The following is a 16,241-nucleotide window of genomic DNA, read 5'->3' as shown; positions in this document are numbered from 1 at the left end:
AGAATAAAGATTATTACCGGAGACAGAGAGATATTTCATAATGAAAAACCAGCCAATCATTTGAAAGACATAAGTTTTCATATGTCTAATGATAGTGCTTCCAGATACATGAAACAAAATTGGTTAATTTAAACAGAGAAATGTATATTTATAATCATAGCCAGAGATTTTAATACCCCCTTTTCAGTCACTGATATAACTATGCAAATAAAAAAAAAAACATTAAGGATGCAGAATCTCTGAACAAAGCTATCAACTACCAAGAGCTCATTGATATTTATAGAACACCCCACCCAACAACTGCAGAATACACATTGTTTTGAAGTGCACATGGTACATTCACCAAGACAGACCATATGCTGGGCTATAAAACAAGTCTCAGTAAATTTAAAAGCACTGAAATCATACCGTGTGTGTTTTCTGACCATAATGGCATTCAACTAGAAAGCAGTGACTATAATACACTAGAAAAAAGCAAATATCTGGAAATTAAACAAAGTGCTTGTAAATCATCCACGGGCCATTGCCCCTGCTCGTAATGTTCAGAAGTCATTTAGCATGTATGTGCTATGATGTGAAACATGTTTTGATTAGAATAAAAAACTAGAGGCCATATGGGCAAAATGAATAGGTTTTCTAAAATCCATGGGAAAACTTTGAAGTTGTGCCAAAGAGATAAATGATCAAATATTTCATGCGTTGCAGTGCATTAGTGCTGCCTCAGAATTTTTCAATCTTTTGTTGCAAGTTCATTAAGTTGTGTTTTGCTATGTAGATTCCTATATGCAATTATACATAAAATCCATTCACTTTTTACTCCTCTGTTTCCCTTGGGATCCTCTCTATTATCCATCAGTTTATTTTGAGGTATATTATAAATAATCATTTCCTAGATTCCATTGTATTTACAAGAGCTGCCTTTTGGTATTGCAAGATGTGCTCTTGTGCTTGTTGTTGAGCCTACTGGAAAGAAGGGGAGAAAACCAAGTATATTTTTCTTTCTTTTAAAAAAATTTTTTTTAAATTAGTTGTTGATGGAGCTTTATTTTGCTTATTTATATGTGGTGCTGAGAATCGAACTCAGTGCCTCACACATGCTAGGCAAGTAAGTGCTCTACCACTGGGCCACAACCCCAGCCCCTATTTTTATTTCTTTGCTCAATAAGGAAACAGAAAAGTTGAGAAGAGCCAGTTCCCACATATTTGGGATTGAGTTTATGTCAGCTGCCAGGCATTTCCATGGCTCCATCTGAGTCGTATAGCTGCAGGGTGCTGACATGCATCCTCTTACATCAGGTAAAAGCTGCCGGAGGACGCTGTTACCTTGCCTCCAGAGATGTTTTCTAGTCTCTCTGCCTCTCTAATGTTTCAATCTTTAATCAGCCTTTAAAAACAAAATTAAATCTTCCATCTCACTAATCTCTTATGTTGTGCCAATGCCTGGTCCTGCGTCTGTTTTAATTGTCTGCTACCCTTAGGTCTCTTGGGAGATGTGTTCCAAGGTGGGTCGGCACCTGAAGGTTAGGTTAGTTGTTTTTCAAGCTGAGCATGCATCAGAGCCACCAGAAGGTCTAAATAGAGGACCCCTCCCCTTCTGATTTAGCAGGTCTGGGGTGGATGCTAACAGTGTGCAATTCCAGCAAGCTCCGGGGTGGAAGATGATGACGCTGGTCTGGGGACTGCAAGTACAAAGTTACTGGCTTTCCTGGTAAAGGGGAAGGAGAATGCTGAGATAAGGTCTAGATTTATTCAAAGATTTAGTCTGTTGTAGGAAGTTCAGGCTTTTCAAGCCAAGGCATTTCCAACCCTTCCATGCTTCTTGAAACTATTTTAGGGTTTCAGAGAAGACAGGAATTAGAGTAAAGTTAGAAATTATGGAAATTCAATAGCTTTTGAGCTAGCCTAACCCAAGGCTTCATTCTATGGCCTTTCATGGGGTGGGATTGCTTCAAACAGCCTTTTACTGGGGTTAGGAATCATCCAGCCCAGTAGTTCTTAATCTGAAGTCACTGGATGAGCGCAGTAGCACCACCTGGGAACTTGTTAGAAAAGCAGATCCTCAGGCCCCACCACTGTCCAGGGGTCCTGAGTCAGAGCTCCTGGAACTATTGTCAGCCATCTATAATTACCAAGCCCTCCTGGTGATGGGATGCACATTAAAGTTTGGGAATTGGTGACCTAGCCCAATGATATTTTACCATCTTAGATCTGCTCTAGGGTGTAGAAGAAGTTAGGCCGAAGAACTCAGCTGGCCAATATTTTGTGGTTAATACCCGCAAATGTGTTGGCTGGGTTATTATGGAGTCAGGTTACACAACCCCCTAAAGTGTGAAGACAATTTTATAAATAAATTATGGAAACACATTTTATTGGCTCTGTTTCAGAGAATGACACAATCAATAATGTTGCATTTCTATTTAGTGCACCAATCCAAGCACTCACCAAGAAGCAGAATGTGGTCCAGTGTTGAACTTTACAAAGAAGGTATAGAAGCACGTAAGGATAAATTTCTCATCAAGCCTTCAAGAAGGAATTCTTAATGCACATTTGCTCATTTATTCATTCAAACATTCACTGAACACCAACTTCCTGCAGGCTACGTGTTGTGCTAAATGGCAATCAAAAACACAGAGTTGAGCAAACTACAATCCATCTTTTTTGGCTGAGGACATGATGTACTTTAGAAAGACAGCACAAAAATAGACCTTAGTAACCACTTGTCCCAGCAGTTTTCAAAGTGTGGTCCTGATACAGAGGAATCAGCACTGCCCGGGGAACTTGTTAGCAATGCACATCCTTAGACCCTGCTGGACAGACCCTGGGGTGGGGCACAACAATTTTAACCTTTGTTAGGTCACTGGTCTAAGAATCTAATGGAAATAGTTTTGCATACTTTTCTCTATAGTTCACGGTCTGAGTTTAAGGACTAATCTTGTCCAGATCCTCATTGTATAATTAAGTGAAATAAATACGAGTGTTAAGTGATTTGCTAATTACTTAAACAGCAAATTAAAGGGCACACTGGTGGTTCCAAGCTCAAGTCAACTAGTTCTTAAATCCATCTCTCCTGTACTTAGCAGCAAACGTCAAATGTGGTAAGACATACAAACTGAAGCTACAGTGATCTATGATTTCTTTTTAAAATCTATCTTGCCTCATTAAAATGTGACTACTCTTTCAGAGAAAGCCAAGATCATTTTCTTTTTGTACTGACTAGTAGAGGAAAAGCCTGTGATCCCAAATTATCTCCGAAGAACAGAAACGTGCTTAGGAGTTATGCTCTGTGCCAGAAGAGAACAGGGCAACCCTCTGGTTCATTAAAAACAATGCTTTCATGACTCATGTGTTCTTGCTGAAAGAGCTAGACATTATTGTTGGTAGATCAACCGTGTTTGCTTAATCATTACCAGAAAGTAACTAAGCACAGAGAACCACAGAAAGCAAAACAAAGTTGAGTGAAAGAAGGTATTAACAAAATAATACTGCATCCATTTCAAACACAGGCAGAAGGAATCTATGTGGTCAGAATTTTCCTTGAGGGTGGAGACTAGGATTGGCAGGAGGCAGGAGGGAGTTCCGTTCGATTTCTTCATTTGCTGATCAAATAGGTGTGTTCTGTTTCCATTCAAGGTGTAGATGTATCTTTCTACATGTATTGTATTAATACTAGGTAAAAACCACATAAAATCTAGGTGTAGAAATTTTTAAATATGTGAAGACCAGCTCTAAAACTTGTTTTTCATGGAAAAAAATATTTTGCAAGCATCTGTTCCACAAGTAGGAGCCATAGCAGTGCAGGGGTATCTACCAGGAGAGACCTTGAAGTCCACCATTTTTCTAAAGTACAGACAGCAAAGGAAATAATTGCCATTAGCTCAGAGAAGGTGAGGTCAGATCACTGAGGAGCCTGGGCTGGGAGGTGTGTTAGTAAGTAGTAATGAGACACACATTGGCTCAAACCATCGACCCTGGGACCAGGTGGGACCTGATGTGTTTTATGATTGTTGGTTTCTTGGCTTGAAGATAAAAGATTTTTACTTTCCTCTGCCTCTCCAAAATTTTATAATTTGATAACTGCTGAATTCAGAAAGTTCCATAATTTCCTATTTTTAGAGGTTGTAATAACAAATTAATTTTTCATTTCTTTTTTTGGGGGGGATCTTAGGGATTGAACCCAGTGATGCTTTATCACTGAGATACACCCCCAGTTCTCTTTATTTTGTATTTTGAAACACTGTCTTACCAAGTTGCTGAGGATCTTGCTAAGTTGTGTAGGCTGACCCCAAACTTGAGATCCTCTGCCTCACTGGAATTATAGGCTTGTGCCACCATGCCTGGCAATTTTTTTTTTCCATTTCTCACTGAAATAATCATTTCAAAATATGCACCAAATGGGAATTAAATGCATTCAAATGTACAAATGAAAATTCAGAGAATGGGATCATGTTATATTTAAATCTTTTGACCCAAATTCCATTCGTTTTAATAACCATGAATGAATAATTTATGTAAAGAATATTTTAAATGGCATTTTTAAAAGTAATGTTATAAAATACCATATTACAGAACAGAATAATAAAATTATGCCTCATCTATACCAAGAACAATTATTTACATTTAAAAACCATGTTTTTGAAGAATAGTTATTGTGTTGATATGGTAAAATGTTACAGAATACTATTAAATAACAGGGTAGAAAACTGGTATAGAGCTTGATGTACTGGTACATTCCTGCAATTCCAGCTACTAGAGAGGCTAAGGCATGAGAATCAAAAGTTTGAGGCCAGCCTCAGCAACTTAGTGAGGCCCTAAACAATTTAGTGATACCCTGTCTCAACAAATAAAGTTTAAAAAGGGATGTAGATGTAGCTGAGTGATTAAATGCCCTTGGAGTATAATCCTTAGTACAACAAACAAACAAACAAACAGACCTCCGCCCCCAACAAACAACCTGGTATAAAAAGGACTTGAATTTTTAAAGAATGAAGCAAAACCATCTTTTTACAAATATAAGAATATTATAAATGGTCTTCTCTATGGGTGAATACTGTTCAATGTTGTTTCTTCTAAAAGCTCTTTAATGTTTTAAATATATAAGGATTTTTAAAATTATGAAGATATTGGATGATCTTTTTTAAAGAAATACAAATAAATGTGTAGAAAAAAATCATCTTTTCCTTCCTACCGGTGCCTGAAACATAGTTAAGAAAAACAATTATTCACAATAATTATTAAATTAAATGCTTTTTCTATGTACCTATAAGGTATATTATATATACACATAGTTCTTTTTCTTCCCCTTGACCCCGGGGATCAAACCCAGGGGCTCATGCACTAAGCACACACTTTACCACTGAACTACACCTTACCTAGTTTTTAGCAGAGAAAATATTCTTTTGGTTAAGTTACATTTTTCCTTTCTTAAAAAAATTGTTCATTTTTTCCTTGATGATACATTATGAACATCTTTGAGCCTACCTCAGTCTCTGATAAGGATTCATCATAAGCTAATTGGTCCCTTTCTCAGATGTTCTAATTTACCAGTTTTATTACTAACACAATAAACAGTCATCATTGTATTTAGTACACCTGTGGCATGATTTTTCTTTTTTTTTTTTTTGGTACTGGGAATTGAACCCAGGGGCACATGACCACTGAGCCACATCTTGAGTCCAAAATTGTTAGTTTTAAAAACACATTTGCTTTAAGTGTAGAACGTTATTAAAATAGACCATAGGTGTGGGTGTCTAAATATGGGGCTTCCAGTTCCATCGTTTGCTGCCTCTAAGCCTTTGGACACCTGTACAGTCCTGGGCCTCAGCTTGGTTACCATAGAAATAATGGGGCAAAGTCAAATGTGCTGGAAAGCAGGGGCCTTCACACTTTCTCATGTTCCCCTATATACAACTAAGTGTAAAACATATAAAATAAAACTCACACAGTCAACACAGAAATAACTTGCACATAACTTCCAAAATCTTCAAATATATTTGTCAGCATATTTGAGAAGCAGACTGAATTTTTGAAGCACACCTGTTGAGTATCCTGACTGGTAATAGACATTTGTCAAATTAGTTGGCCAATTTTATTTTTTAATTAAAAATTTTTACTTTTTCAATCCAAAAAGGCACACTAACACACACTCTGTAATGGGAATACCATTTAATTTCATAACTCCAAGTTTTAGATGGAAAGATAGGTAATGGAGACTTGTCATAGGAACATAAGAACATAAGAGTGGAGATTTTCTTTAAGAACAATACATTCCAGAGTTGTCCCTTTGTTTAGTACCCTGTGCTTTTGATCCCCAGGGCAGTGAACCATAATGGGATAAGTGAGTTTAAGTTTCTTTTATTAAACAGAAGTTGGGCCATTGTGAAGTGGGAGACTGGGAAGGAAAAATTTGCATATGAAAGAGGGATGTTATCTAGTAGGTCAATTTTAGGAAAGAATATAAATGTGCATCCAGAGGTATGCTAAGCACCTTAGGGTACCATAGAACTCTTTATTCTGTGACTGCCAGTCATTCTGGCCAAAGTTGTCCTGTCACATTTTTTTGTGTAATAAAAATAACATTTCACACATAGATGATTTAGGTGTGTGGTCAGGTCATAGGGAAAACGTTTTTTCTTCCTGAAGACAAATAGAAAACTAGGAAGCATCTTTTGCTACAGGATGATGAGCTAACAATAAAAATTTTCATATTCTTATCTTGGAGTTATCAACATCTCCTTTTTGTTTTGATTCTTTTTTATATAAAATGTTTGCCTTCTTGGAGACTACTATTGCCTTAACAACATTAGGGCAGTATCTTAAAGAGTTTTGTTTTTGTCGTTGTTTTTTGTACCAAGGATTGAACCCAGTAGTGCTTAACCACTGAGACACATCCCCAGGCCTTTTTATATTTTATTTAGAGACAGGGTCTCATTGAGCTGTTTTGGAACCTTGCTAAGTTGCTGAGGATGGCTTTAAACTCTCCATCTTCCTGCCTCAACCTCTGGAGCAGCTGGGATTACAGGCATGCACCACTGCGACTGGGTCATATATCTTAGGTTTTTGATGAGTAAGAAAGACTTATGTAATAAAACTGTAAGCTTTCCCAAATGATCAGATGTTTCATATTATTATTGAGAACAGGATAATTTTGAGAATTAAATCACCCACTTATAAATAAATATAAACAAACATCAATATGCCTATACATCTGTTAGTTCCCCTTTATTTTTTGGGGGGGGTACCAGGGATTGAACTCAGGGACACTCGACCACTGAGCCACATCCTTGGCCCTATTTTGTATTTTATTAGAGACAGGGTCTCATTGAGTTGCTTAGTGCCTCACTAAATTGATGAGACTGGCTTTGAACTTGCGATCCTCCTGCCTCCGCCTCCTGAGCCACTGGGATTACAGGTGTGCGCCTGGCTGTTAGTTCCCCTTTAAATAGGGAAGAAATAGAACTGAGGAAAACATGAGAAGTATGGAACTATATTTTACATGTTTAATAATAATTATTAAGAACTTCATAGTGTTATTGCCAATATAACAATATATTTTAGGCTCATTTCTATTTCACTATGGAGTTAACTGGAACGTATTACTTAACGATGATAAAAGGCACACATCAGTTTTTATGGATGGTAAGAAATGCAATTATTCAATACCATGGACAAAACAGCAGAAATTCACTTGTGTGAGAAGCCGTGTAAAGAAATGAAAGCTCTGAGAATATAAGCGCAGATTTTAAAAAAGCCATTTATTTTAAAAAACTGGTTTGTCAAATAACATACACGAGCAGATACACAACTACCAAAGTGGCCCTGTAATAGACACCAGTGGGGCGTTCACCACACAGTACCTGAAAAATACAGCTAAAAAAGGAGTCTGCCGAGTATTGAGTTTCAGATTCCTACTGGACTCCTGGTTGAATGGCTTTAAGTTAGCAGACAGTGAGTGAGAGGTAGAGTCCCAAGTGTCCTAGCAATGCCTCAGGGCTCCATTAAAACAAAACAAGAACAGAAACCATTTCCCCTTTGCACAAGGGAAGCCTATCCTATTTTTTTTTTTCCTTTGTGAAAACTGAAGCCAAGTTTCTCTTCCCAAATGCATCAGGTTCTCAATCAAAAGTGTGTGTCATAATCCTAGGTATTGTGCTCGTCTGGGGCCTTTAATTTTCTTCACCTTCTGATTCAGATTCTAGGAGAGAAGACAAGAGAAAAGTCAGGTATTTCTGGCCAGGTTCCTTTAAATAAGATCATGAAAAAATTCCTAATCACCATCCCTCCAACCTTGTCATGGACCCAGGTCCGTTTACCGTTACTAGGTAAAACAGATATCTATGGGGGCTGATAGCAAACTCTTACTCCTTTTTGCCTTCAAGGGAAATGTTGCCTTTCTGAAAAATGCAACCTGCTCATATGTATTACTGAATATAGACTCTTTCATTCATAACTTTTTTATTCTTTTTTTTTTTTCGTATTGGGGATTGAACCCATGGGCACTTGACCATGGAGCCACATCCCCATCCCTATTTTGTATTTTTTTTTTTTAATTTAGAGACAAGGTCTCATTGAGTTGCTTAGTGCCTCACCATTGCTAAGGCTGGCTTTGAACTTGTGATCCTCTTGCCTCAGCCTCCTGAGCCGCTGGGATTACTGGCATGCACCACCAAACCCGGCCAACTTTTTACCTTACTTAGATTTATTCTTATCCATTATTATCTTTTACCTTGTGTTCACATTTTAAATATTGGTTAACTGGTAAAGGTGCTATAAAAATCCACATAGCTCTATAATATGTGATAAAGCCAAATATATTTGTTTTCTTTTATATCTGCTGATTATTTCTTCCTCATTGTCTCCTATCAGGATAGATAATTAGTTTCTTTTCTTTCTTTTTTTTTTTTTTTCAACTTTGTACCATCTAGATATAGGAAGGAGCACTAAGATATAGGCAAAATGTTTGACATGGGAGACACATCAAAAACTTTGGGCCAGGTGCAGAGGTGTATACCTGTAATCCCAGTACTCAGGAGGCTGGTGTGGGAGGATCAGTTGAGCTTAGGGGCTCAAGGCCAGCCTGGGCAACATAGAGTAAGACTCTATTTCAAAAAGAAAAGAAAATTAAAAAGAAAAGAATAAGAATTTTAGTCTAAGAAAGCAAAGGCTGGGGGGAGCAGTGGAAGAGGTATATAATTTAAATGATAAACTATTTGCCTCATGACTCTCAAAGTTGTTAAACGAAAGAAATCATACCTTCTTCTGCATTTTGTAACCACTCAACAAATTTCTTCATCTGGTCAAGAAAAACACTTTTGCCTTTGGCAACGTGTGCTTCTTTATACCACTTCAGTATTGCTTCTTCACTGAGAACATCAGCTGCAATTTCAAATCAAAGATTTTAAAGTTACTACATGAATGTCACATTTTATTTTCATTTTTAAACTTATTTTTGTGCTGTTGGGGATTAAAGCCAGGGCCTTATCCATGGTAGGCAAGTGCTTTACTCCTGATCCACATCCTCAGATTGACTATCATATTTCAAAAGAACCTCAGATCCTATACCTTAGTACAAAGTGATCTCTTAAGAATAAAAGCTCCATTTTAAAAGAAATCCAATCTGAAACTTACCAGAAGATCTAAGCTCATTTCCAAGTAGCACAGTGCCACATCCTAACAGTTAGTCTAGTAATTTCTTTATTGATGATGATGGCATCTTATCAGGCATGATATAACACAAGCATATAGCTGGGTAATGGCATGTGGAAATCTACAGCATTGGTTTGCTGGTAGGAAGTAGGGTTATTATGTAATTTTGCAAATGAATCAGCAGTTCCAGCATTTAGAATACTCTGTGTCCTGCCAAGTTCAAAGATACCTTGATTAAAGAGCAACCTCAAATGATTATTTGTTTAAGGGGATTTTATTTTCTAGGGGAAATTGGCAAAGGGGGGAAAAAAGTAGATAGGGTGCAATAATGATGCTAATAATTGGACATAAAGATGACCTTCTTGGGTATGCAGTGGGATCAAGACATTTATAACCCAAAGTGCTACACTTAGGCCATCACTAAATCACTCATTTACTTTCATTCAGCACATTATCCTAAATCATACAAGTAATATTATCCTTGTACTGCGTTACAAGAAAAACAGAAACACAGTAGATAAATGTCCTACAGGTTTTAAACAAAAAGTGTTAAGCACCTATTACTAAAACTTTAAATTCTACCATGTACCATCATACTCTCAAGTTACCATTGAGATGATTTAATGTTAAAAAAAGAAAGGCAAATATGGAAATAACAGCCTAATGGTCTGCAGGGTTCTGATGGATTGTCGTTTGGGATCTGAATAAGAAATGATAGAAAATATATAATAAGCATTTATTTCTGTCCCCACTAGCACCAAATCATTTACAAATGCTTGTAAATTCATGCAATGTTGACAAATTATTATAATGACACACTGCAAGTAAAATATAATTCTGCTTTATGAAAATGATTCAATATTATTTAAAACAAAACTAACCGTTTCATAAGAAAAAAACAGTAAGGGTTATTTTCTTCCTTCCTTGTAAAAAGAAATTGGCTCTTGAAAGAGGCTCGTGAATTGAACTGGAGACTAAATTGACTACAAATGGACACGAATCGGTCTTAGAAAACAGGTTTTTCGGTTTACTTTTATCATTAAATGCACCACACATTGGGTAAAGGAAGTCTGGATTTATTCATTCATAAGGCTGGAACCCCAAGAGCTATACTCAGAGGTCCTAGAGACTGACTCTTATCTTCCAGTCTTTCAGCTGTTTACATTTGCTGCTCTCCATTATCTACTCAGAAGGATGACAGAAATTTCCAGTAGACATCAAAGGCCAGTTTTCACAGGTGAGGAGCAGGCAGCCCTGGCTTCAGGAAGTGACAGTGACTATGGAGGACTGCCTTGCAGAGATTTTTCAAGCACACTAATTAGGGATTGTAAAGCCCCTTTTATATAATTGGTGAACTATCTTTAGGATGCTTGTGATTTATGCAGCCCTGCCAGGAAGATAATTTTGAGCATATTTTTGAGTTTATAAACCACAATATGCAGTTTTAAGCTATTATTATTAATGTTATAAAACACACACACAAAATAGAATTAAAAGATGTGACAAAAATGTGAAGAGAGATTCTATTTTCTCTCCATACCTTAGTGAATTGGGGGTGTAAAAAGAACATTTGGAAAGCTGATTTAGTCTGCTGCTTAGTGATAGCTTTTGTCTGGGGTTTCTTTCTGAAGGTTGAGAGAGCATTCCTGTGTTTTATTGCCCCACAGAGGCTGAAAGAGGCCATGCATTTACTAAAATGCTTGTCAGTGACAGTATGAGAAGAACAGAAAATGATAAGTATAGCCTATGAAATGCACTGTTCCCATACAATCAGATAAGCAGGGCAAGTTGAGTTCTTAGATATTAAGACCCAATTTAGTAATAAATACTTGCTGGAAGAACAAATTTCTAGTACCAGGGAATTAATAACAAAGAGACCAAAGCAGCACACAGCACAACTTATGAGGCAAAGCCGGAACATTAAAAAGTTTAGGAACAAACTTAACATCTATTTAGTGAAAAATCTAATCTAAAAATAAGTCGTTGAGGAATGAAGAGAAGCAATTTTTTTTTTTTTCCTAACAAGGAAAAGTGGGGAGAGGTGGGGCTAATTAGAATTGGGAAACCATTAAGTTGGGTTTTTTTTGGTGCTGGGGATTGAACCCAGGGCCTTGTGCACGTGAGGCAAGCATTCTACCAACTGAGCTATATCCTCAGCCCCACCCATTAAGTTTTTATTGAGATTTTCCCAAATGTGTCTACCAGCAACATACAACATTAGTGAAAGCATAGTACAAAAGGAGACGCTCTACAATTGCACTGAGTTCCCTCAGATTAGAATATATATTTTTTCCTTCCATCTGGCCATCTTCCTCATTATGTCTGCAGCAATTATTTGTACCCCTTGGGTGCTTTCTCTTCTCCTTCTCCAAATGAGCTTCAACCCTAAGTTAGGTTCCCTTCTCTGTCTTCCTACCATTATTGACACCCTCTGTGAGAGGCTTGTTTTAGCAATTGACATGGGGACTGCAATTCTGTTTTCTTCTATATCCTGAAATTCAGATAGTAGGCAGCTACTGTAGCATTTAACATAAGATCAGAAATTTAGTGTATATTTAATACATGTATAATGGACAGATACAATAAGTTGATGAGAAAATTTAATCATTTCTCAATTTGTAGAGTTCTAATTTAAAATTTGGGTATTTATAATGATCAAAGAGACCATATTATAAAAGTGGTTCAAAAAGTGTTAAGCTTTAAAAAATGCTAGCTATTTAGGTGTTTAGTCTAAAACTGTATTGCTTAGAACTTAAGAAATTCAGAATTTTTAAAATTAATGATGTCACTCAGGAACACAAAAATTTCCTCTAATGCTGGGAATGTCTGCTAACAAGGCTATTCTTTCCTTTTCTTTCTTACATTTTTTTTAATAGAACCAGAATAAGACACTCCTTTTAGAAAAGTTTGCAATGAGGGACAGAATTTAACCTAAGAAATTTCTGCAAATAAGAAAACCCATGAGAGAGATAATAATAGTACCTGAGAAGACAATTTTATTTATAGACTGATATGCTGAGACTGTGGCATTTACCTTCAGGAGAAAGGAAGGGAGAAATTATTTTTAAAAGTGAATAATGTGATGGTTGAAAACAGCAGATTTACTATTTATTCCCACTGTCTTAGGAATATAAAACTCTAGATTTTAATATAGAAAGTAAACCTTTGTTAAATGACTAATCACCAGCTTCTTTTATAGCTGAAAGGCATGATTTATAGTTTATTCATTTTTATTCTACTATTTCTATCTTAAAAATCTTTATAATGGCATTGGACGACATTTAGTTATAGGGACATTGTTAATCATATCCCTAAATTTCTGTTATCCTCAAGTTCTGGAAATGTTGGGGGAAGGAGTATGTGTGTGTGTGTGTGTGTGTGTGTGTGTGTGTGTAAGAGAGAGAAAGAGAGAGAGAGAGAGAGAAAAGAAAGTGAAAAAGGAGTAATGGCTTCTGTGACATTTTTGAAAACTTGCTTTAAAACAAAATGCTCCTTAAAGTAGGAACCTTGTTAAAACGCAATATCTTGAACTCAACCCTGGACAAACTGAGCCAGAACGCCTGGGGAATCTGCTTTAACAAACACTCCAGGTATCTCTATGCTCACTGGAGTTGGAAAAGGATCGCTTTAAAACTCACTGTTCATCCTGCCTGAAAGGCATATAAAATACAGAAGGAAGGCATGCAGATTCTCAGATACAGGTGAAATACATGCCTCCTGCAACACAGGGTTTGTCAGACACAGTGATATCAAAGTAAACAACTGGTTAAAAAAGATGAGAGAGCTGGGGTGGTGGCTCAGTGGTAGAGTACTTGCCTCGCATGTTGAGGCACTGGGTTCAATTCTCAGTACCACATATAAATAAATGAATAAATTAAAGGTCCATCAACAACTAAAAAAATATTTAAAAAAGAGAGACGAGAGAGAGAGAGAAAGAGATGGGAGAGAGTACAAGTGCATGTGAGATATCTAATTATGTGTGTGTGTGTGTGTATGTATATATATATATATATGGAAAGAAAACAGTAACACTCATTCTTCAGGGATTCCATATTCAGAAAAACATGTAATGACTGGCCATTGATCTTACCAACTAAGGTTATTTAAAAGCCAATTACTTGGTTAATGAATGTCCTAAGGAGGAGCTAATGCCTCCCTTCCTGATGCCTAGTTCTGGGTTATTTTAAGTATCGGGTCACTGTCCCTTTTTCATTTAGGACTAAAAAAGAAGAAATAACTCAAAGTAGTGAGTTCCCAGGCAGAAGCTGTTATTAAGAACCATAATGCAGAAAGGTGTCCCACTTCTCATTCATGGCTGCTGGGTATCACAAGTGAGTTGGCAATATGACCTGCAGGTTTGGTTCTGATGGGTCATCTTATATGTAATTTGGTAAACCCTAATCAAGAAGACCTGACTATGGCCAACTGAAAAGAGATTAGCAGGTATCACGTTCTCCTATTGATATAATTGTTGTTGAATAACTTAGTGGTCTCCAAAAGTAAAATATCACTCAAACACTTGTGAACAAGATGTGTACATTTGAAGAATATAAAAGGCCAATTAAAATCAATTGTGAATGTTAATGTTAATTGTAAAATGTTAATGCTTAATTAACATTTTAAGAATAGCTACTAAGCAATAATATAAAATGTCTATATACCAGATTCCAAAGTTATCATTCAAAATAGACAATTTTAAGACTACATCAAAGGGAAATATTTAGTGTTATTACTTTATATTTTGATTTTTCTGATATTAGCCATCTATGTTTGCAATAACTTCTTTTTTTTTTTTTTTTTAATTTTGGGGTATATCAGGGATTAAACAGGGGCACCACTGAGCCACATCCCCAATCCTATTTTGTATTTTATTTAGAGATAGGGTCGCACTGAGTTGTTTAGTGCCTCACTTTCACTTTTGCTGAGGCTGGTTTTGAACTCGCGATCTTCCTGTCTCAGCCTCCTGAGCCGCTGGGATTACAGGCACACGCCACTGTGCCCAGCTGCAATAACTTCTGATGAGAATCTTATGATGTTTGAAGTGTCTCTTAGGTAGTCCCCCCCCCCCATAAAACTATGCAAATCTAGGCCACAGAATAGTCAAGGATCGTTTTTTATATGCTGTAGGTATAGAGACTGAGATCAGTTAAAACTTTTAACATTCATTTTTAGTGCCAGTTGTCAAGGCAACCTAATCCTTACAAATACAATGAAAAGACACTAACTGTGAAAATCTAAAAATACTCATTTCCTTGGAAAATAGGAGAATGGCTGGGCCAGATAACCAAAATGCCAAGTGAAAAGCCTAATTATTTCAGTAATTTTCAAGTCAGCTTTATGGCACCTAAAAAGGCCTGAACATAATATATATAGCGTTTTGATAATCATTGTTATTAGAGCTAATTGTTACAATTCAAAAGCAGTCTCAATTATCTTATATAATTACATTCTTTCACAACCCCCAAGAAACAGCCAGTTCATCCTGTCTTCTCGAATCTTCCACCAGTGAGAAGTGCCCAGGAGCCTAATCAGGACTCAGTTCCTGAGGCAGTGCCCACATGGCCTGTGCCTCCTCTCCACATGATATGGTTTTCTCACTAAAACTTTGACAAACTGGCATCTTTGCTGTTCTCCCATTAACAGAAGCTGTGATCTTCTGTGCCTCCCCCCCTGCTCTGCCCTTGAAGGGCTTCAATAAATTCAGAAACACAGTTGTGGAACAACATGGATGGATACCTTTGTAAAAGAGGACCACAATCTTTTGGAAGGCTTTCATGAAGTGGATGTTGTCGTAGCAGTATTCCTGAACCTTCTGGAGGAGGATCAGCTCTGACTGGCCTTGGGAGCTGAACACAGCCAGCAGGGGAGCGTATTGCTAGGACAGAAGCAGAGGGTAGAACTCGTTACTTGTGTGGGAAGTATGGGGCCAGCATTGCTGGAATCATAACAATAATCCGGAGGTTTGTTTAGAAAACATTCACTGGGGGAATTGCCACCCTTGTCTTATATCGAATCAAAAACTTTTATTATCCCAGTATCTTATTGGATTTCTCTCACTCTATCCATGAAAACACCAAATGTGAGACTTTGCCTGTATTAAAGATAACTGCTGGGCCCACTATGTGTCATAGGTATTGTGAAAATGAATTACGCCCTTGTACACTATTTATTGTGTCAGTGGCTCTGCCTTAGGAAGAGTGGGATTCTCCTTCCCAGACATCCCAGAACCTTCACAGGTCATCTGGAAGGCTTTGTTCCTACTATTTCCTTCACCTCAAATGTCCCTACTCAACGCTTTTCTCTAAAGAGGCTTCCCTGAGCTGCACAGTGTACTTCTCTGTTCTCATGAACATGGAGAGTCATCTTCTATGACTTATATTCCACCTAGTTTACATTCTGACACTGACTTCCCAACTCAAGTGTAAAAACTATACCTAAAGGCAGGATCTAAACCTTCCACTTGCTTTAATATAGTTTGATAGGGAGAAGTCAACAAAAGCAAAAAATCTATGTAACTATGCTCAAAAATACACAAAAATCAACTTAACTATATTTTGTGTATTTTTTTGACCACTCAGATACTTTCAAATTCTAATGTC

The 16,241-nt window shown here is 37.0% G+C and overlaps 1 protein-coding gene across 2 annotated transcripts in view; it reads right to left on the bottom strand.

The window, feature by feature from the left end:
• Positions 1-7,732: 7,732 nt before the first annotated feature.
• Bzw2 (basic leucine zipper and W2 domains 2) overlaps positions 7,733-16,241 on the bottom strand; it is a 56,212-nt gene continuing 47,703 nt past the window's right edge. For both annotated transcript variants that reach the window (XM_046463644.2, XM_046463643.2), the window contains exons 10-12: positions 15,379-15,517; positions 9,250-9,372; positions 7,733-8,191 (exon numbers count right to left, since the gene is read on the bottom strand). In XM_046463644.2, the coding sequence (XP_046319600.1) occupies positions 8,163-8,191; positions 9,250-9,372; positions 15,379-15,517 (291 nt within the window). In that variant the 3' untranslated portion in view covers positions 7,733-8,162. The remainder of the gene's footprint in view (positions 8,192-9,249; positions 9,373-15,378; positions 15,518-16,241) is intronic.

Source organism: Marmota monax, unplaced genomic scaffold, assembly GCF_021218885.2.
Source record: "Marmota monax isolate L192 unplaced genomic scaffold, Marmota_monax_Labrador192_F-V1.1 WCK01_AAM20220418_F8-fsc00057, whole genome shotgun sequence".
Classification (NCBI taxonomy): domain Eukaryota; kingdom Metazoa; phylum Chordata; class Mammalia; order Rodentia; family Sciuridae; genus Marmota; species Marmota monax.
This window is presented reverse-complemented; position numbering and strand designations above follow the sequence as displayed.